General features: G+C 37.5%; 1 protein-coding gene across 1 annotated transcript in view; it reads right to left on the bottom strand.

Annotated features, from left to right (window-relative positions):
- lrpprc (leucine-rich pentatricopeptide repeat containing) overlaps nucleotides 1-23,899 on the bottom strand; it is a 140,802-nt gene that overhangs the window by 45,153 nt on the left and 71,750 nt on the right. The window contains exons 22-27 of the mRNA XM_063055649.1: nucleotides 23,565-23,650; nucleotides 22,306-22,513; nucleotides 9,937-10,061; nucleotides 8,607-8,713; nucleotides 1,673-1,741; nucleotides 1,349-1,439 (exon numbers count right to left, since the gene is read on the bottom strand). Coding sequence (XP_062911719.1) covers nucleotides 1,349-1,439; nucleotides 1,673-1,741; nucleotides 8,607-8,713; nucleotides 9,937-10,061; nucleotides 22,306-22,513; nucleotides 23,565-23,650 — 686 coding nt within the window. The remainder of the gene's footprint in view (nucleotides 1-1,348; nucleotides 1,440-1,672; nucleotides 1,742-8,606; nucleotides 8,714-9,936; nucleotides 10,062-22,305; nucleotides 22,514-23,564; nucleotides 23,651-23,899) is intronic.

Genomic DNA, 23,899 nt, shown 5'->3' on the forward strand with positions numbered 1-23,899 from the left:
GATTCAAGGAGAACCTGATCATTAAATCTGTTGATGACACCACAGTGGTGGGGCTCATCAGCAAAAATGATGAAACAATGTACAGGGAGGAGGTCAAACACCTAGAGAGCTGGTGCAGTGATAACAACTTGATGCCTAATGTCACCAAAACCAAGGAAATGATTGTCGATTTCAGACGGTCTCAGCCTGAGCACACACCCCTCAGCATCAGCGGCTCCACAGTGGAGAGAGTGGAAAACATCACATTCCTTGGGGTGCAGATCTCGGACAATCTCACCTGGTCCAGGAACACCACTGGGATTGTGAAACGGGCCCAGCAGAGATTGCACTTTCTGAGGCAGCTTAAATAAGCATCACTCCCCACTAACATCTTAACTACATTCTACAGAGGTGTGGTTGAGAGTGTGCTGACCTTTTGCATCACAACCTGGTACTCCAGCTGCACTGCTGTCGACAAAAAAGCCTTGCAGAGGGTGGTTAGGGGAGCAGAGAAGGTTATTGGGGTCTCCCTACCTTCTGTCCAAGACCTCTTTCAGAGTCGATGCCTCCAGAAGACACGGTACATCATTAAAGACCCCTCACACCCTCTCCATGAACTGTTTGTTCTTCTGCCATCAGGCAAACGTTACAGGAGCATCAAAACTAAAACCACAAGGCTACTAAACAGCTTCCTCCCACAGGCAGTCAGACTGCTAAATAGCTGCTCCACCTGACTCTGCTTTGGACACTTTTAACTTGCACTGGACACTTATGACTTGATTTTAACTGACATGTGGCTGTTGTGTTTTACTATTTATTGTCACGTTATTATTTAGTGTTGCGTTTATGTTATGATTGCACTGCTCCTGAGAAACGCTGTCTCATTCTGCCCTGCAGAGCTGATGTACGGTTAGAATGACAATAAAGTTTTTTGAATCTTTGAATGACTCTCAAAAATATATTTTCCGGATTAAAGTTTGTAAGATGAAACATTCCTGTAAACAAAGCAAACCATCCCCCAGCTTTTATATTTACTAAATTAATGATGACAAAGGTCAGTAAAAGCTCAATTCTCTTCTGGCCGATCCCTTTCATTCAAGGAGGAATAAAATGAATGTGTTAAAGAGTTACAGTGGGACAAGCCAAGTGTAAGATGTCAGAAAGTACATTATAATTAAAATTTTTTGGCTATTCTGATGGAAAGCTTTAATGTTGTAGCTAGCCTCATCTACTCTTCAGAATCAGGTCAATCGTGATCAGAAATGTTGCTATGTTGAGCGTCAAAGATTTCTGGAAAAAAAGTCTTTATGTACAATATTATCTCCAGTGGTCCTCAAGATCAGTGACAAATTAAAAGATGTCCACTTACTGCAAAACTTCATAAGATAATAGTACATTTGATCCCTGTCACATTCAAATAGTTTCTGGGTCATTTCCACCATATTCTCAAGAGCTTCAACCTAAAAACAAAAATGAAAATTTTGCAAATGACTCTTAAATTTCTTAATGGATGTATCATTTAAGATTTCCCAAATACAATAAAGAAAGCACCTTTTTAGAAAGGGACTAATTACTATTTGGATGTTATACATGCAAACAAAGTGTCATTCAGTATCTCTCAGCTTCCATTTCCCCCATGCCATCTCAATTTTCAACTGAAGTTTGATTAAGTGAAACCACACAGCTGACCTACCTGATTTGAAGCCATGCATTTCTCAGCAAACCACTGAAGTCTCCCTGGGCGCGCTCTCAGGCCAGGTGTCTGCAAGAAAAAGAATTATTTACAAGAGACAATAACATCAAATCAAATTTAACACATTTCCTCATATGTTTCATTTATCACTTATATCAGATGGCAATTCTGTGCTCAGGAATGTGATTAAGGGAAACTAATGATTTTACTAACAATTAGCAGGGGACAAATCCTAATTCAAAATTGCACACAAAACATGGCTGGAGTTTAGCTGCACATGGAGTTTTAAAAATCAGACAGTTTGCTGCCATACATCACCTATGCAGCTTCAGGATATTTAGTGGAGCTTTAGATGCTTAGTATATAATTTAATAGAAATCTTATGAATTCACATCATTTGACAAACAAGCCTGGGTGGTTTACAAATTATATTTCATATACTTCATTGAAGAATTTTTCAAATTAATTTAATTGTAATATTTGCAATCAGGTTGCAGAAACGAGCTTCTAAAATTATTTAAACTTGAGTACTTAGGTAAACATACACTACTCTTCAATTTGCTAATACTAACAAAAGCTGTCAACAATTTCAGAAGTCCTACTTTGAAGGTGATAAAGTTGTTACGAATTTTACTGCAGTATTTAAAGTAGATTTACACAAAACTCATGGCATGACACTACATATTACATTAATGAATCTTGAAAACCAAATGGATTTTGAGGTTAGGTACAGAACAAATACACATTTGATTACAACTTTCAATATCTTTGTCTATCCAAATGACACTGATCTCAACAATACACAAATCCACAACATGTAATACATTAAATCTCCTGTGTTTAGACTTGATTGATGTGCCTGTCATTTCAAGGACAGGGAAGCAATAAATGCAGATATCCTTCAGTTTCATCTGATACTGAGAACAGTTTTCACTTACCCTAAGTCTCAATCCTCAAAAGAACATCTAGGTCAGCTTAACCAAATCTCCTAACCTCAGTGGATGTTCTACATTTACAGCTTATTGCTCAGATACTAAGTAGTGCTTTACTAGCAAGTTATCTTATGAATTACAGAAAAGTAGCAGTGACCTGAAACACAAAACATCCATTTCACACAATTTTGTTGTTTAAAGGAGATCTACAGGGGGAAATAGTCTGACATTCTACATTAGTTCTTATATACATTACTGAAATATCAATATGGCTTGAATTGAGGAATTCATCACGTTACTTCCATTTCACACCTCCACCTACTCATACCTTATACTTCAAAATCAAGTAGGGATACATAACTGAAGCTTCAGGAGAAAAATTAATCATTAACACTAAATTGGACTATTTTCTTCAAGGACTTCCATAATTATTTTCAAATACAGTATAGCAAGGTGAAGTGCAAGCCAGGTTGTTTCAAAGACATGCAAGTTTTGGGACAGCTGAGTTCCTCCTGTATTTTGCGCATGTTGCTTTCGATTTCCAACATCTACAAAATTTTTTGTGTTGACCAAAATTTATAAATATTACTAAGATTGTGATTAGATTAGATTAGCTTTGTCACACATACATTGAAACTTTGAAACATGCAGTGAAATGCATCATTTGTGTCAATAACCAACACAACCCAAAGATGTGCTTGCAGTCATTCCCAAGTGGCAACATGCCTCTGGATCCCTACAAAGCATGTCCGCAACTTACTAGCCAAAACCCATACATCTTTTGCAATGTGCGAGGAAATCAGAACATCCTGAAGAAATCTATGCAGTCACAGGGAGAACAGACAAACTCCTTACAGACAATGGCAGGAAATGATCACCTCTCTTCCTATTGCTTGCCCTCGAAACTTTTACCATAATTGCTGGGCCACCATGCAGCCCACAAAACCTGAAATACTACACTCATATGCCAATTGCAGTTTTACTACACACCTGTTGAAGGACATTTCTGCTTGAATTGCGCGTGTCCCACTTGTGTGCTTAAGTGAAGAACTGAAATAGCGTTTCTGAGATTAGGAAATCTCCTCCTCCTCCCCCCCCCCCCCCCCACCACCACCACTGTAGCTTTTGAATAAAACATTCTTCTCTGAGTATAGGCACTTTTCAGTGATGCTACAGAGATTCGTTTGATTCATTTCATTCCATACAAATGCAACACATTCTTAAGCCTATAATTTTCCATGAGTGTTAGTTATAGATTCCTCTGTATGATTTCAGAATCAACTAATATGTGGACTAATAAATTCAAGCTAAAGTCAACTTGCTATCACTTGCAGCTGTTCGAATTGGAGGTCCATGAGGATCAGGAAGCCAGACATGGAGAGGGTAGGCAACTTTAAATTCTTCAGTATTATCATTTCAGTGCCTGTCCTGGGCTCAACACACAAATGCAAATACAAAGAAAGCACAGCAGCACCTCTACTTCCTGAGGAGTTTGCGAAGACTTGCAATAGCTTCTAAAACTTTGGCAAACTTAGATGTGCGGTGGAGAGTATATTGACTGACTGCATCACTGCCTGGTATGGAAACACCAATGCCCTTGAATGGAAAATCCTACAAAAGGTAGTGGACACGACCCAATCCACCATGAGTAAAGCACTCCCAAATATTGAGCACATCTACTCGGAGCGTTGTCGCAGGAAAGCAGTATCCATCATCAGGGACCCCACCATTCTGACCATGCTCTCTTCTCGCTGCTGCCATCAGGACTCACACCCCCAGGTTCAGAAACAGTTATCATCCCTCAACCATCAGGCTGTGAATCAGAGGGGATAACTTCACTTGCCCCATCACTGAACTGTTCCCATAACCTATGGACTCATTTTCAAGGATGCTTCATCTCATGTTCTCAATGTTTTTTGCTTATTTGTTTGTCATTATCTTTTCTTTGGCTCAGTTTGTTTTCTTTTGCACATTGGTTGTTTGCCCACCTTGCTAGGTGTAGTCTTTCTTTGACTCTGTTATGGTTCTTGGATTCATTGAGTATGCCCACAAGAAAATAAATCTCAGAAGTGTATATGGTGACATCCAAGACCTTTGATAATAAATTTACTTTCAACTTTATTATTTTATGAGCTTGTCTTCGTCCTTGAGAAGAATCGGTTTCTCTCTCAAACTGCATTAAACATTATGTTGCCAAAAGTATTCCCTTTGCTGGATTTCCAAAATGATGGTATCAACATGCAAAAGATAGTCACCACATGAATACATGAAGTAATTGATGAAACCAAATTAACCAAATTCTAATAATACAGTACTTTGTTAGTTTCATTAGCATTGGAGTTTATAACTAATCATGACAAAAATTCACTATTAATTAGTCTGTTATAGGCAGTAACCTTCATAATGCCTTTCAGGTGTGCCAAACAATAAAATGACATTGAGTGATATGAAACCTCAAAAGGTGGCCAAAGGCTCAGTCAGAACTGTGGGTTTTACTGAGCATCTTAAAGAAGCATTTACAGAGAATTTACAGTGAGACATTTACAGAGAATTCAAGAGTTAAGTGCCTAGTCACTATGGTCTAAGTATAAGATTAGAGGGCTGGAGCAAACTGTAGTTCAAATTGTGATGCATTCTTCACAAGAGGTCAGTGTGGGTTATTGTGCATATGGTGATGAATAGAAGGGAATTAGCAAGAATTGGACATTGGAGCAAAACTTAGAATTAAACAAGTTTTTGTAGAACAGAAATGAAAGGACAGCTAGGAATTAAGATATGAATATTCAGGTTTGGAAGTAGTAAAAATATGCTTGATGGATCAGTACGTGGGCTGAGAAAGTGGCAGAGAGATGCACGAAGCTTTAGTGATAGGAATTTGTAGTCCGAAGATCCTCTCCAATGCTTGGTTAAGCAATTCTAATTTGGATTCCAACAGTAGGTGCAAAAAGAATAGAATATGGGTTGGGGAAACAAATGATTGTGCACTTCCCAATATTTTTACAATGGATTAAGAGGCAACAAAATCCTCAGATCAGGAGCTTTGTGAACCACAAGTCTAAAGTGAACCATTTCTCCCAAGGACCACAGTTGTCTTATGGTTGAAGTTCCTCAAACTGTTTCTCAAAGTACTATATCTTGAAATAAATCTGATTTACATTTGAAATGAATCTTATCCAGTTCTCTCTCACCTCTAAGAAAACCATTAAGCATACAGATCACCTATGTTAACAGGTTAGCTTAATTCATCAAATAGACCCCATGACTTTCTCATGACTTTGCCGGGGGGGGGGGTGCGCTCCATGAGGAGAAAAGTAATGGAAGTATATATAACTGGAATAAGAACAAAATTAGTTCCAGCATTATTATAATGTTGAATAAAACAATCCCTCTGACTGATAACCTAGCCATTCATGCCACTGTTACTTTATCAGGTAATAGCAAATACTGTTCTCTCAACTGTATACAAAAAAAGACATAACCAACCTTTTCCACAAATTCTAACTGACTCCTCTATTTCCAGGGTCTTTTTTTGAAATGCAAGACAATATCCCTGTCTTTTAACTTTCAACAAAGTTATTATGGAAATTTGCACATTTAATTTGTAATTAGTATCAATATAACCTGTAGAGAAATTGGACAAAATTGAATATTTGCATACCTATTTAAAAACGCATAAAAATTTTATTGTATGTTTATGCAGAAATTTGAAGAGAAATTTGATGAAAATTAACCACTCAAAATGAAGAGTAGCAAATGACATGGAAGATCGACAATACCAACCTATTCGGCATAAACAGGCTCAAGATTACGATGATGGTAATGTTGTCTTCTACATTTTGACCACTTTGTTGCCTACCACTGTATTTTGTAGTATTGCTATTTAATTTACAGCCTTTAAAAACATTCAAAGAGTTTGTTTTGGTGGATCATATATGATTGTGGAGAAACCAATACAAATATGATTTTTCTGTGCATACATTACCTTGAAGTTGAAACACTGAAGCAGTGTTGGTTGCAAGATGGGTAAGGAAACTCTATAGTCAAAGTGCTTGATGCTGCAACTCCATGGTACTTTTCACACTGAATCTCCAGAAGGCTTTGTTGATCACACTTTGAACTATTACATGCCGACCTTGTCAAAGGTTTTGCCAGAGAGTTCTGTCTTGAGCCACACGTATACAAATAGGTGACACTGGTGCTGGACCAAATGGAAACAGCACTTGACAATGCATTCGAATCAACAGTCATCAGTGACGACCACACCTTTCAGATGAATGAACCTTCCTTTTTCAACCCAACTTTATTTTTCAGACACAATCTGCCATGGAAGGAAGTGATATTCTTGTGTCTACCAACAACATTTCCTCAATTTTTCCAATCTAGTTCACAGCATTTTGCGCATGGTCTCCTCTGCAGAAACCAAGCACATTCAGCCTGCATGGCAACTCAGAGTTCCATGTTGTCTGCCACATTTATTCTCCATTCCATTTTAAGAAATTCTACCTTTTGCCTCTAGTTCTGTTACAGGCCCCCAATACAAACTTGAGGTAGGGCCCCTTCAGTCTGGAAGCATTGCACCCACCCAGACTTGATATCGGTTTAGCAACTTCAGATAACTTACATTTTGTCCATAATAGCAATGGCCATTTCTGCAGCAAGCCATCCATCTGTGATGCAAGCTGATTTTCGACCTCCACTGGCACAGCATGATCTGAGGTGCATGTTCCAACTTTTATATTCCTGCGTGTTCTTTTTAACTGCCTTCAATTCACTTCTCTTCTACTAACTTCCCCACATAAACATAACGACCAGGTGACCCTGTCACAGATATTCCCTTTGTCCTATCTACTCCACTGCCCCCCACCCAATATTCTCTCCAGTGTGAAAGCAATTTGTTTTCCTTTCCCTATTCTGACAAGGGGCGCGGTCCTTAAATTCGAGCTGTGCTATTTTCCATACATGGGGCAATAGTAACCTTTCACCCAGAGGATTCTGGATTAACTGAAACTTCAAGACTAAGATAAATTGATTTTTGTCAGTTAAGGGTAACAGGAAATATAGAACGAAAGTTAACAAAATAAGAGAAAAGGCACAGAGTTTTGAATTAAATCACAACTTTGAGGGGCCAAATAGCCTAAACCTATCCCTCTCTGTTCATAAAAATGCTACCAGCACTGTGTCAATCTATTATTAAAAACAGACAATGCCTCCACATTTTATCGATTTCCACAATGATTAAAAAATTAAACAGCACAATCCTTCAGAAATTAGGCACCTACAATGTCCTATTAAATCATAAAAGCTATTAATGTCATCAGTCCCAAGAAAAGCAAATGTAAGAGCCAGAGAAGATTTTTTTCTCCAACATATCCCTTATATTGCTATGAAAGATTTTAATCAAGACCAGAAACAGTATGCAAAATTTAGTTGAGTGATCAGTCACCTTTGGCTGATCATAAGCTGCTTAAGGAATTACAGGAAAGTAAAGTTGAATTTAATATGATGCTGCATCAGACTGGCTGATTATTTGCTGCTAGACATGCCCTGCAGTAAATCTGACCAGATTCACCCTCTGTCTGCAGCAAATTAAATTCCACTGCTTTTAAGCACAACAAAAGAATTGATCAGTAAAGGGGATTAAGAACTTTATACACCCAGGACTGGAGGTTTAAATTATTTTTTCCACAATTGCAGGTTTAATATGCAAGCATAATATTTAGTAAAAAGAAGCAACTCAATCAAGTAGAGCTAGAAAAAAATATTTAAATTTGAATAACATCTAACAGAAACAATGGCTATAATTCTTTCTACAACACTCTGTCGACATCAAAAAAGAAATTCTACACTTATCACCACTAATAAGGTTAACATTATTCAATTTGTAGACTAAATTGCATCAGTCAGAATTAGACTAATACTCATTTTAGGTGCAGCATATTAATTGACGTTCATTGTTCCAACTAAAATGGCTGTGTGAACAGCATAATAGGATGAAGTCCCACCTCGATAATTTTTCTGGCCTCTTTGTATTTCCCAGTATGAAGAAAAGCGAAAAAGAGGTCGTATAACATTGTCATTTCACCGCGTTCTTGGTTCACAAAATCCATAGCTGTGTGCACAGAAAAATTTAAATACTGTAACAATTGTTAAAATTAAAATTACATTTTCACTTCAAAAATATCAGCAAGCTATTTCTGTTAAAATTCATGATTCCACTTATTTCTGAGAAAGATGGAAATAATTAATTTACATACCATACATATAAAATAATAATAAAGATTTTTGCACAGGAGCTGGAGGCAGCTTTAAAAATGTCTGGAATCAAGTAACAGCCTTTGTCTTAACAAGCTAAGTTACTTTTGATTCATCATCTTTGCTTCCTTTGATGTAGAAAGTCGAGTTACCACTGAATCCATCCATACAATTTTGCAAGACCTTCCTAGTTACACTTTCCATGCAACCAAAACACAAGATGGCATAGGAATGGAAAGGCACTAAATACTTCAAGTTATTCAAAAAAGAATCAGCATTTTCTAGAAAAAGCTCTATATTTATGTCTCATTTACTCCCTTACTCCCTAAATTTAAAGCTTTGCATTGGAGTGAAGTGCTAGAATTAATTTCTTAACTTCTATCATTTTGAAAACTCCTTTCCAACACCAAATCTAACATGCTTAGATGCTCCCCAAAGTTAAGGTAATTGAAATGTGGGTTGAATCTCTCCACGGAAATGATGGCATACCTAGTTAATGTTATAAATATACTTATTATGAATAGCAATGGTTTGCACCCAAAATACTAAACTTTTCCCCCAGCATAACTGACTGCATTTCAAAATATCATAAAATCCAAGTACATTATGCTCACAAGCGACATACAATTATACCACTTTTTCCTATGGTAATGATCAACAGAATCCACTCGAAACATTTTATTCCTCAAATTCCAAGAATGCTTTTACCCAAGTTCCCTTAAAAGGGCCATAAAATACAAGTTATTCAGGGGGTTAAAGTACTTAGTTACAAGTACTTTAATTGGTCATTCTTAAAAAGTAACCTTGTCTATATCTGATACATTATATCATGTTTTATATAACTATAATTTCATAGAATAACACTTTCAACCTAACTTCCAAATCTAACCCTCTGTAGTGGAATCGAGTCATATGATCAATCAAAACCGTTTATCTTGGAGAGTATAACACAGGTAGATGTTAAAAAGACAGTAATTTGAGCATTGGTATTCTAAGTTATTTAAGTTAGAGGGCAGAGCATTTGCTTGAAACAGAAAAACACTTGCAGAAAGGCCTTTACAGAATCCCTTTCTTAGTTACCTTTTTGCAAGAGATCCGTGTCGCCCTGCTCAACCAAGCTGCACAAAACATCATGGAGCCTTGGCATATGGTTGTATTTCTTGTGACAATCAATAACTGCATCTAGTGCTGCGGGTAAATTCCCCCTGAAAAAGAATCGAGAAAGTTTCAGTTACATAATATAGCAACACTTCTTCGAAGGCATTAATCAAAATAATTGTAATCTGGCTAAATAAGCCTACTCAAGATAAATTGCTAAGAAAGCAATCTTTCCTTAAGAAATTGGTCCCATATCTGTTACATTATTCCTCAGATTTTCCAATTTACAAATGCCCCACTTTTATTACCAAGATACACTGCCAATATGTTTAAATTGACACTATCCCCTTTTTTGGATCAGAAAGTCTTAAAATCATCAATATTTATCATAATAATCCTCCTTCGGTACAAGGAACCCAGCATGATTACCTCCATTGAGACAACAAAAGGTAGAGAAGCTGTGCAATTAAAATCACTACCACTATTCTCACAGGACTGTATTCTAATCGATATATATATATTTATGCAGACCCATCTCAGTCCCAAAAGAATCCACTGTAGGAATGGTACTACTTCACTATGTAATGTACAAGATTTTCTAGTTTTTAAATCAGCTTTTGTTTTTGCAGAGGATATTAAAAAGAGCCACAATATAAACAGGAAGTAGTTTAAGTCCGGAATGCATTGCCAGGGATAGTGCTGGGGGCAGAATCACTGTAGCTTTCAGAAGGGAGCAAGGTAAGTATTTGAAAGGAAATAAATTGAAGTTATAAGAGGAAAAAGAAGTGGCTCTGTCTGGATTGCTGTGACAGTCTCAATGAGTACTATGTTCCACTGAAGAGTGAGTTCAGTTTTGCTCCCCCTGCAACAAAGAAGATGCATCTTACTCTGGTTATTGCAGAAGCAATTTACAAGGTTGCTGCCAGGACCCAAGGGATTCAGTTGGACAGGCGACAACTTTCTCCCCCCATGGAGTGTGGGAGGCTGAAGGTGATCACACAGAAGAGTATGAATCATGATAGGGTGAATGCACTCAACAGGAATTCTGCAGATAGGGTGAATGCACTTGTCTTTTCCCCCAGGGTTGAGGAATCAAGAACTAGAAGATGTAGGTTTAAAGTGAAAGGAGATAGGTTCAATAGCAACCTGTGAGAGACTTATTTTTGATGGGAAGTATATTGTATAAGCTTCCAGAGTAGGTGGTATAATGACAGCTTGTAAAAAGACAGTTGGACAGATACACAGATAGGAAATGATTAGAAAGAGTTGGGCTAAACAAAGGCAAAGGGCTTCAATGGGCACCTTGGTCAACAGGGACCCAAGGGCCTGCATTCTATGCTGTATGATGCTATGACTCTCTGCGTTGAATGTCCATGGTTAATAAATTTGATTTTGTGGGTAGCCATAGGCCAATAGCACCTGTACAAATTGACAGAAAATGATTATTATTCCATTGACACCCCTTACAGGATCAAGAAAGACAATATGCTAACAGGCCATTTTGCGATGGAACTGCAGCACTGCATGAATAAGATATTGTCCAGACTAGTTTTGTTGGGGCGCCATGGTAGCATTTGACAACTCCAGTCGTCAGAGTTCAGAATTCAATTTCAGCATCCTTTGAAAAAAGTTTGCACATTCTTCCTGAGTGCGTGTGGGTTTCCCTCCAAGTACAAAAACTGTGTGCAGGTTAACTGGTCATTCTGAATTGTCCTGATTAGGCTAGTGTTAAATCAGTGGGCTACTGGGCAGCATAGCTCGGTGGGCCGGAAGGGCCCGTGTTGCATCTCTAAATAAATAAAACCAGCACAAAATCTGATAATGAAACAAAGCACATTCTCAGACAGCTTGTACCTCCTCAGAAATTGCACAAAATCCGCAAGTCCTGTTCCTACAGTTAAAATAAGATCCGAAATAAGAACTTGTGAAATTGTGATTTTTCAACTTAAGTTACATGTAAACCTGCAGTTTGTAAACATTTTTTCAAATGTTATGTTTTTTTTAAACTCTACTGCCTAGCAAAATCTCAAAGTCAAAGATATTGAGTGTTGAATATCAAGAAATGAATGAGTCCTAATGAAGGGTTTTGATCCAAAACGTCGATTGCTCATTTTCCTCCCTAGACGCTGCCCGACTGCTGAGCTCCCCCAGCACTTCGGGTGTGTTGCTGTAAGGGATGGATGATATTCTTGAAACATAAGGTAACATAACAGGATACAAGTCAAATGTTTTCATTAGTTAGAGAACTTAAAAGGAGGGTGGGGAACCAGCTTTAATCCTGGTGCAGTTTATACATAAAACTTAAGTATCTAGACAGTTCTTCTCGCAGTTGAGTTAATCCCTGGAATTCTCTTCTCCAGAGAGTTGCGCAGGCTAATTTATTATAAGTAGTTAAAGTGAAGGTAGATAATTATTTTAGAGGATTGAAGGACAGAAAGCAATTTGGGATTTGGTACAGGAGAAGAATTGAGGCCGAGGTCCGATCAGCCTTGACCATATTGAATATCAGAAGATGTTTGAAGGGTCAAATAGTCCACTCTGTTTCCAGTTTCTCATACTGTTTTCTTAGTTTTTCAAAAAGCAATAACTTGACTACAAATAACCACTCGATAAAACATCTCACAACACTCAAATAAACTATATCAACTCAAAAAAATTGAAAAATTCTGGAAGAGTACGACCAAAATTGATGACTCTCCCAAAGTGCGTGTAGAAGGATAGAATCAAAAGATGTGGGGAGATAAGAATGCATACTCAATGAGATATCAGAAGTAAGACACCTCACCCTTCTAACGAGTACTGCAATCAATATCACAGCTAATACTCCCCTTGGGCTCAAGACCTCCTCTGTGCCAATTCCATATAGCCCTCAATTTCCAAAATCTTCAAAAATGTATCTACTTTTTAAAAAAAATACTTCCAGGGTTCTCAACTCCACAACCCCCCAGGGGTGCAATATTCCAGAAAATTACCACTTTCTGAGAGAAAAGCTTTCTATGCACCTCAGTTCTAAACGATCGTGAGCAGGGTTTATCGCCAAGTGGTGAGAGGCCAGGAAGTACATGGGAACAAGGGTTTCAATTACCAATTGTAAAACAAGAAAATGAAATATAGCAAAGAGATGGCTTTGAGCAAGGAAGACTGGATGATTTACAGGCATCAAACATTTTGGTTAAGGATCCAAAAGCAAAATAAATTTTGTGGAGGAAATGAACCAACAGATGACAAAAAGAATGGAATAAGTTAGAAGCAGAGATGCTATTCTTATGCAAAGCAGAAATTGATGGTCTTAGAAGAAGAAAGCATGTGTATTTTGAACCTCAGTACACAAATGAGCATAATGACAAGATTGTCATCATGTTTGGCTCACTTGAACAGGAAATGAAGAACAAGTAAATGGAATAAGTTGCAAAACTCAATGCACAGAGTATAAGAAATAAGGTGGATGATCTTGTTGCACTTTTACAGATGGCCGGGTATAATGTTGTGGCCATCACTGAATCGTGGCTGAAGGATGGTTGCAGATGGGAGCTGAATGTCCAAGGTTACATGTTGTATCGGAGGGATAGGAAGCCAAGTAGTGGGAGTGGCACAGCTCTGCTGATAAAGAATAGCATCAAATATGTGACATGTGATATGTGATTCAACACAAAGATGTTGAATCCTTGTGTGTTGAGTTCAGAAACTATAAGGGTAAAAGGACTCTGATGGCAGTTATATACAGGCCTTCAAACAGTAGCTGGGATGTGGAATACAAACAACGGGAAATAGAAAAGGCGTGTCAAAAGGGCAATATTATGACTGTCATGGAAGATTTTAACACGCAGGTCGACTGGGAAAAATAAAGTTGGTAATGGACCTCGAGAGTGAATTTGTTGAATGCTGATGACATGGCTTTTTAGAGTAGTTTGTTGTTGAGCCTAATAGGAGATCAATTATTGGGGATTGGGTGTTGTTGAGCCTAATAGGAGATCAATTATTGGGGATTGGGTGTTATGTAATGACCTAGAGGCGATTAGGGAGCTTAAGGTAAAGGAACCCTTAGGAGACAATGGTCACAACTTGATTGAGTTCAACTTGAAATTTAATAGAAAGAAAGTAAAGTCTGATGTAGCAGTATTTCAGTGGAGTAAAGGAAATTACAGTGGTATGAGAGAGAAATTAGCAAAAGTAAATTGGAAGGAGATGCTGGCAGTGATGAGAGCAGAGCAGCAATGGCGAGAGTTTCTAAGAAATTAAGGGACAGGATAGATGTATTCCAAAGACAAAGGAATACTCAAATGGCAAAATAGTATACCCATGGCTGATAAGGGAATTCGAAGCTAGTGTAAAAGCAAAAGAGAGGGCAAACAACAAAGCAAAATTTAGCAGGGAGATATAGAAGATTGGGAAGCTTTTAAACACCTACAGAGAGCAACTAAAAAAATCATGGCGGGGGGGAATTAAATATGAAAGCAAACGAACAAACAATATCAAGCAGGATAGAAAAAAAATTTTCAAATATATAGAAGAGATTAGAGTGGATATAGGATCTCTAGAAAATCAGGCCAGTGAAATAATAACAGGGGACAAGGAGATAGCAGATGAACTAAGTGAGTATTTTGTGTCTGTGTGGAAGACACTAGCAGTGTGCCAGGTGTTGAAAGGTGTGAGGGAAGGAAAGTGGGTGCAGTGACTACTGCAAGGGAGAAGATGCTCCAAAAGCTGACAGACCTAAAAGATGCCCAAGTCACCCAGACCAGATGAACTGCACTCTAGTGTTCTGAAAGAAGTAGTGGCAGAGATTGTGGAGGCATCAGTAATGATCTTTCAAGAATCATTGAACTCTGGCATGGGTTCCAGAGGAAGAGAAAATTGCAAATGTCACTCCACTCTTTTAAGAAAGGAGGAAGGCAGCGGAAAGAAAATTATAGACCTGTTAGCCTAACCTCAAATGTTGGAGTCAATTGTTAAGGATAAGACAATGGAATACTTGGTGACACAGGACAACATGGTACAAAGTCAACATGATTTCCTTCAGGGAAAATCCTGCTTGACAAACCTGTTGGAATTCTTTGAGGAGATTACAAGTAGGATAGATAAAGGGGATGCAGTAGATGTTGTGTACTTGGATTTTCAATTGATAAGGTGCCATACATGAGGCTGCTTACGAAATTAAGAGCCCATGGTATTACAGGAAAGTTACTAACATGGTTAGAGCATTAGCTGATTGGTAGGAGGAAGCGAGTAGGAATAAAATGATCCTTTTCTGGTTTTATGCCAGTGACTAGAGGTGTTCCACAAGGGTCAGTATTGGGACCGCTTCTTTTTATGCTGTATGTCATGATTTAGATGATGGAATACATTTCTTTGTTGCCAAGTTTGCAGATGATACAAAGATTGGTGGAGGGGCAGGTAGTGTTGAGGAAACAGGTAGGATGCAGAAGAACTCAAACAGATTAGGACAATGAGCAAGCAAGTGGCAAGTGAAATACAATGTTGGAAAATACATGGTCATGCACTTTAGTAAAAGAAGTAAATGTGCAGACTATTTTCTAAACTGAGAGAAAATCCAAAAATCTGAGATCCAAAGGGGCTTGGGAGTCCTTGTGCAGAACACCCTGAAGGTTAACTTGCAGGTTGAGTCAGTGGTGAGGAAGGAAACTGCCATGTCAGCAATCATTTAAGAGGTCTAGAATATAAGATCAGGGATTTGATGCTGAGGCTTTATAAGGCACTGGTGAGGCCTCACCTCGAGTATTGTGAAACGTTTTGGCCTCCTTATCTAAGAAAAGATATGCTGGTACTGGAGAGCGTTCAGGACATTCACAAGGATGATTCCAGGAATGAAGAAGTTATCATATGAGGAACGCTTGATGGCTCTGGGCTTGTACTTGCTAGAATTTAGGATCGGGGGGGATCTCATCGAAACCTTTCAAATGTTGTAAGGCCTAGATATGGAAAGGATATTTCCCATGGTGGGGGAGACTAGGACAAAAGGCACTGCCTCAGGATAGAAGGGCGTCCATTTAAAACAGTGAAGCAGAGAAATTTCTTCAGCCAGAGGGTGGTGAATTTGTTATCACAGGCAGGTGTGGAGGCCAGGTCGCTCGGTGTATTTAAGGCGGAGATGGATAGGTTCTTGATTGGCCATGGCATCAAAGGTTACGGGAGTGGAGCTGAGGAGGGGGGAAAGGATCAGCCATGATTGAATGGTGGAGCAGACTCAATGGGTCAAATTGCCTAATTCTGCTCCTATGTCTTATGGTTTTAAAACAATGGATTTTTTTTTAAAAAGGTACAGCCTTGCTAATGTGGAGATGAATTACGTTGAACTGAAGATCTGTTAACATGATGGGGGATCTCAAAATTAAATTCATGCTGTTTTTACAAGGATAACTAATAATTAGGAAAAAAGGCTTGGAGGTACTTTTTTGAAACAGAAAAAATGCATTCATTCTGCATTTCAATAAATATAAAACTTAATTTCCATACAATCCAGATTTGAATGTTCAGGTAAAATTCGTCAGATTACACAGTATCATCAGTCCTATTTGGTTCACTGCCTTTTAATAAAATCGCATCCTCACTTGCAGTAAGAATAGCAACTTAAAAGTACTCATGTCCTAGTCATGACGCTAGTTCCATTTGATTGAAGTATGTTTTAAAATGTTTAAAACAATCATTGAAATATGTGTCCGATACCATGATAAATAGCTATTCTTAAAGCTCTAGGTCACAGTTTTCATCATTTTAAACCAACTCAAATAATTTCCACACACAACTTTCAGTCAATCTCTACCAAAGCCAAATTCCAAACCAAAATTTCCGAAGTCTGCTCTCTCTCCAATTTACTTCTCCTCATAGGTGACATGCTGTCAGTTTGATACACATTTGTAAACAGATTATACAGGTGATACAGTTGGTTTAATCTCTCAAACTGAAGGGCAGAAAGATGAAGAAATTACTTCATGCACAGCAGCGGCTGGACAACACCGTCAGCCTAGACTTATGCAGTTTCTAAAGACCATAAGGCATTCTGGGTGAACATTCTGTTGTTGGATATTTCTAAACAAAATTGTGAATTTGCAGGGGGGTAGGGGGGGAGGAATACATGGCTTCAGTATTCCAAATCCAGATGTCTTACCTACTTATCTAGTTCAGAATTGATTTAAAACAAAATAAAGGCAAAGCTTCTGCTGTCATTAAATGCCTGTTAAGTCAACATACTAAATATTGCAAAAATAAAAAAAGATGCCTCAAATACAAAACTGAACTAAATAGGGATCATTACAATCGAACACAGTGTTTTTCTTCTGTGTAAATGGGGCTTCACATGATAGATATGTACCTTATACCCTTCTCAAGCCATGTTTACAGTACAGTGAGTGGAACCGTACTGAGACATTCAAATTTTTGTCATTTTGTATGAAGACAAAATTACAGGTTAATTTTTATCTGTGAATGGATGGTGCAACTAAATAAAAGCAACAGACGAGACAAACAATAGAGCACTGCCGTGAAAAGCTTACAGCTGCTATTCAACTGCTTAGCCCCATTTATTCAGTGATGAAGAACTTTACAATGGAAGAGCAAGAGACAGTTCATTTTTATATAATGTAAGGAAACACTGTCGACTGTTGATTTTAATTGCCATGTGGTAACGTTAGGTTAAAAGCTTCAGTTAAGTGGCAATTCATGACAGTTTTACTGATTGAAAAGCTTGGCTTTTGAAGCTGAAAACCTCAGGGAAAGGAGCAAAATAAAATGGGGGATGGTGGAAGAGAAAGAAATTGGAGGCAAAAAGAAACACTTGTGTAACAAATTCCAATCTGCAAATCTAAATCAGATGTTAGTGTACAGGGAAATCAATTCTACATGGTACAATCAGTTTTGCACAATCATAGATTTAAAGGACTGGCTCTTTACTGAGCTAAATGTTTCGCTGTTCATTAGACATAATGAGGAATCTTCAAGGAGACTGGTGTTGCAATTACAACTAATCCTCAAAAAATTAACTGTGTTGAAGGCTTTATAATTTCCCTAGGTACAATTTAGCTGTCACTTACTTTAAAATTTACTCAAACACGCTTTCGAAATAGCTGTAACTTCACATGTCAAGTGCTTTCCAACCAATTAAGTCTAACTGGAAGTCACTGTTAAACAACTGAATGACTAGACAAGATAGCTCATTTCCCTGCTCTTTTGTTCAGAATAATATGCTGCATTTACATTATCAGCCTCAACAGGATTTTCTGACAGGGACAGAAAAAATTGCTAGCGCTGTCCATGCTAAGCACATGAAGCCTGTCATTTACCAATCATCCTTCAAAATGCAATAGCCATGAATGCAACTTAATTACAACCCAATGATCCTTGACGAAAAATCACCTTATCAGTGTCCTGTCTCTGCAAAGCAAATGAACTACTTTTGTCCTTCATCGCTGATGATGCTAAATTCATAATTGCAAAATAAAACGAGTTTAAAAAATAAAGCAAGCTACACTGAAGTCTTCACTATCATTAGAACACAGTTTGAAATTGGGGGGGGGGGGGGGAGGAAAACGAACGCATTCCCAACAACAAACTTTTATTTCTGTTTTGTGCCTCAGTCGGATAAATATGAAAAAACTTTAAGGATCAAGTGTTCTCAGTTTGAAATACTTTATTCTATTAAATTGCTGCTTCTGGTCAAAATATGCAAAGTAGAGACCATGGCTGTGCCATTAAACCATTGTTTATCTGTCAGACGAACAAAATATCACAAGATATTTACAATAACACTTCGTTCTTAATTAGTCGTGGCTGATAGTTGTGTTCATTTGGGAGAAACTGGTGTCCTTTTTCTCTTACCTATGCATTTACTTGTTCCCCTCCCCTCCCCCATCAAAATATTTCATTAGCATCTACTTAAATATAAAGCCCCATTCTCAAAACAATACTTTGAATGGCATGATAATTTTACTCCATATACCTCATAGAACAGAGTAAGCTCAATTGTTTACATTCTGAATTGACACTTCAATCATGCTCCTGAAGTACTGAGCTGACAAGCCTGACAATCTGAAGAGCTAATTAGGGACAGGAATGCCTGAGCTGAAGAATGGAGCACCTCTGCACTTTGTATATATGAGGCACTCCTAGAACAGAGGTGAGCAGTATTCCTGCACATTTTCTTAATACTGCCCAAGCAAAGTATCTCAAATCTCCAATTTAGTCAACACCTGCTTTTGACCCAGTACCACAATAGTTCCAAGCCTCTCCAAGCCTGGACTCTCAAAATGAATGCTCTATTCACTCCAAAATCCATTTTAATCTCCTGATAAAATGCTGTGACTTGTTGCCTGTTGTAAAATTGAACAAGACGTCTAGAATAGTGGCTGGTTCAATTAAAAGTCCATTCCACGTTAGCTCTCAGTCTGGATGGCACTGTAATTCATAATGAAAAAAACAACTTGGATTTTTGTGATTGATTGCTATACAATGAATTCCAGGGGAAAGTACACAATGGAGTTTAAGCTTTGCTAGAATAGTGCCTCAGATGCATTCATTTATGTTGCCCTGTGTAAGAATGCTGAGTTATGCAGAGCAAACAAATCACTACATCCCCATGAGGCATTGCGTTAAAAGAAAGAATGAAGTGAGATATAACAAGAAAACTAAGATGTATTTAGAATATTTGTTCAGCTGATTACACAAAGAACTGTTGGTCTATTTTAAGGAATTTGAGAAAATGTGCACATTGGATATTTCTGTCAGGGACTCCATGCTGACCATCAGTATGCAATTTGCCTCTTTCAGCGGCCATTGGCAAAAAAAACAGCAAATTAAACTATCAATATATTAAAATGCATTACCAAAGTGATTGTTCCACATCATACATTCCACTGAACCATGGAATCTTATCATCTGCAGCCCTCAAAAAAGATAAAGAGTGCATATTTGCAGAAGGAAGATAAAAGTCAAAAGGTTGATGACGACATGAGGGAAGCCATCTTGAAGGAGTTATTAAACCCGGTCCATGAGAAGAAGCTGAATTAATGTCAGTGGATACTGTCATTAATGCAGAACAGTTCAATGATCATGTCATTTCAATTGAGTATGTAAATCTGTCTGCTCCGTACTGCCAGACTTAGCACATACATGCAAGTTCCCCCCAAAATTGTCAGATGCTGTCAACCTTCAGATTAAGTAAGCAGAAAATGAATGAAAATCAAAAAATAAACATTTTTAAAATGATTGATGCCAAGACTGTTATGATCAACTCATCAGGCAAAAATTCACTTCAAATAAATAATGATTAATTATTACAGTAAATCATGTTAAATTTTCACATTATCAAAAATGCAACAAGTTATGATGATTTTTGTTTGCAAGAGGTGTAGGCAAAAGTTGAACATATTCACTTAGCTTGAAATTTAAATTATATCATATATATTTAAAAGACAATTACTTAGCAATGTTCCTTTTTTTAACTGTTAACTTGATTTAACTTCCAACAGCGAGCAAAAAGTATTCAAAACACTGAGCAGGTCAGGCAGTATTTTAGCCAGAATGTTGTACTTGAGCTCTAACATTGACACTTTCCACTGACTCTTCCTGACCTGCTAAGTTGCCTGCGGTTTTAATTCTGCAATTCTTTTGATTTTTATTGACTGCAGATATCTCCAGATTATAAAGATACACATTTTCTGGAAGACAATCTTCATAAATTGTGAACAAAAGCAAATAAAATTAAGAACAGAATTTAACAAACTAAAAATTATTAGGCTACTGCAAAAGTACTTCACACAGTTCAGAGATTTGCTTCCCATAATGAAACCCAGACAAATATATCTATGCCAAGTCAGATGAAGGCATGTTCATTACAAAGACTGAGAGAATCAAGGAAAAGATGTAAACAAATAGTTTGAAACATGAGGACTAAATATTTGAAGGCAAAAAGGTATTGCACAGCAAAGCAGTTAGTGGAATATTGAGTTCAGGCAAGCTGAAAGAAGTCAAAGGGATATTTATGAAAATACAGTGTGGACACAAGCCACTTCAGCCTTTCAAGCCACACTGTCATGAAATCCTGATTTAATATGAGCCTAATTACGGGAGCACTTTCAATGATCAATTCACCTACCAACTGGTATGTCTTTGGACTGTGGGAGGAAACCAGAGATTATGGAAAAAAATCACGCATTCCAGAGGAAGGAATGTACAGATTCCTTACAGATAATGTTGGAATTGAAGTCCAAACTCCAACACCCTCAGCTATAATACTCTTGCACTAACCGCAACACGACACTAAGTATAATCCAAAATTTTCAATCAAGGTTGGGGGAAATCAGGGACCATGCAGATACACAAATGCAGGGTAGGGTATGCAAGAATAGAGAACAAGGATGTGATAGGGACCTTTGGGATCCAACTCAAACCAATATTCAAAGGGGACAAACAGGATGCTGAGGATGTGAATGGGATGACTGAACCTCTGACAGTGCCATGGGAGAGGACGGAGTTTGCATTGAATTTGGTTTTCCCACTGATTTTCAAAACTAACTTCTTCAAGATGGTGTTGAGATGACAAATTTTTTCTCTCAAACGGTGGAGAAGCTGGGTAATTTTCCACCTCAGAAGGCCGTGAAGGCCAAATCGCTGAACATAATTGAAAAGGAGATAATTAGATTTCAGGACGCAAAAGAGAGAGGATGTGCATATGCTGTTGGGATAAAAGATCAGCCAAAATAATGTTGAATAGCAGGTTCAGAGGGCTGAATGATCTACTCCAAATTTTCAATGTTTCTTAACAGACTGATATAGGAAGAGGACAGAGATCATAATCGGAAGAATTGGGTGTCACTGGCATCACATATAAAATAATTTCAATGTCTTTGGTGCCATTGTACTCTCAATTTTTACAGCCTAGTTGCATCATAACATTGTAAACCAAAGCCATTCTGACATGATAAAGATAAGCTATAAAAATTCAGAGTGCAATGGCACCAATGACAATGAAGTTAATTGCTTCGGAGTTTTAACTGCAAACAGAAAGGAATTAAACAGGGTTTTCTCAACCTGAAGTTTAGCCAGTACTCACATAGCATTGCACAGTTCATGCCAGCTCTTGAAACATTGCAAAGCAAGGCTTAAAGTTCCTCACAAAAGGCATTCTAAAAAATACTTAACTTTTAAGACATTTCAATTCTTAACTAATAGCTAAGAAAATAGATTTTAATTTGCAATGACAATTAAGCTCCTCCAACAAAGTAAAGTATTATGAAAATAAATACCAGAACAATTCAAGGGGCAAGGATAGTTCTTTCTTCAGGAGCACATTTAGCTTGTTACTACTAGGCAATGTTAATTTTGGTATTTGCAACTTACTGATCAAGATAGACTGTAATGAGTGGTGAACAGAGATTAGCAGAGGCCTTGGCTAACCCCAAGTTTACAATGGATTCATGTAGCCGTTGCACTGTCTCCACTTCTCCTTTCAAGGCAGCAGCATTCAGGATATGGAAGAATGAAGACATTGCTGAGTCTCGAAGAACAATTTTTTTCTCTTTCATCTCTTTTAAGATCAAAACAGCATCTATAATACAAAACAAAAAAAAGTCCCCAGTTAAAATTTATTCAAAAGGAAAACAAACTCCCTTTTTTGAAAAAAATGGCATTTTAACGAAGCAAGAATGTAAATTCTGGAGTATAATTCAGATTTCAACTTAATTATTACTTGTGTATATATCCGAGACTACAATTATACACCACAATGGCATGATTTTATCATTTCTCCGCTACTGTGACTACAAATTACAGGCAGTATCTGTGTGCCCACTCTGCACTGTATAACCCTGCACAGCCTGCCCTGTAGCTGTACAATCTCACTAAATGGATGCTTTTATCCATCAATGATAACATCTGCTAAATCACACTATTGTTTCTCTAGCAGATGGTTTGTCACGAGGCCAGATAATTAAGATGTGTTTACACTGTATTTACATCAAGACTAATGGCTTGATACCGATACAGTCTGTTTGCAGAGCCGATACTAATTATCCAGTCTTAGAGAGGGAAAGCTTCCTAAAAGTCTACATTTAAAAACTAAGGTTTGATAATCTGAACAGACTGGGTTTGATTTTAAAACATACACAACACATTTGCTGACTCTAACAAAATCAAACATGATGACTAATAAAGTGATTAGTCATTAAGTTCTAACATGTAACTTTGAAATTATCAAAAAGACTAAACCAGTTTTCTACATGTTGTGCAACATTTTATCAGTTTGATACACTTTGCCAAAATCAAAAATAAAAACCGTTGGTACAAGTGGAAAAGATAACCTATGCCTTGTCATGTTGCTCAATCCTAAAAAGCATTAAAAAAAATCATGCTGGACAAAACGTAAATACTAAGCTTGCCGGAACATTTGAGCTACTGTAATGGCCTATGCTGTCCACAAATTGTACATTGTTACATGGAAATTATTATACAGTATTTTAATATAACCACTGAATTCATGACATACACCAACCTAAAACAAAACTCTCACTTTCCAGAAATGTAGATGCAGCAGTAATTATTTCGAAGAGGTGATTTCTTACTCTCTATCTACCCCTGTTCATCACAAGCAGATAGCTTACCTTCTAATTTACCATGCTTGGCTAGGATCCTTACAAGTGCCAAGTACTTATTTGTATCAAGGCTAACCGAAGAATCTTTACGGTCCCTTAAATTTCAGAAAGAAAAAGAATTAGCTTTTCAAGAGCACTTTATCTATTACCTCCATATATTTTAGTAATGTAATGCCTAACTTCATATTATATAAAAATCAACATATAGCACCTCTCACTTTTAATTTAACCATGGCCTGGGTTCTGATTAAGATTTTATGAAGGAGGTTTAAATATTACTGCTTGTTTAAGGCAAGAAGGTCTGAATATCAGCATAAATTAATCTGACATATTTCTGCACTAGT

This window comes from Mobula hypostoma, chromosome 8 (assembly GCF_963921235.1).
Source record: "Mobula hypostoma chromosome 8, sMobHyp1.1, whole genome shotgun sequence".
Classification (NCBI taxonomy): Eukaryota; Metazoa; Chordata; class Chondrichthyes; order Myliobatiformes; family Myliobatidae; genus Mobula; species Mobula hypostoma.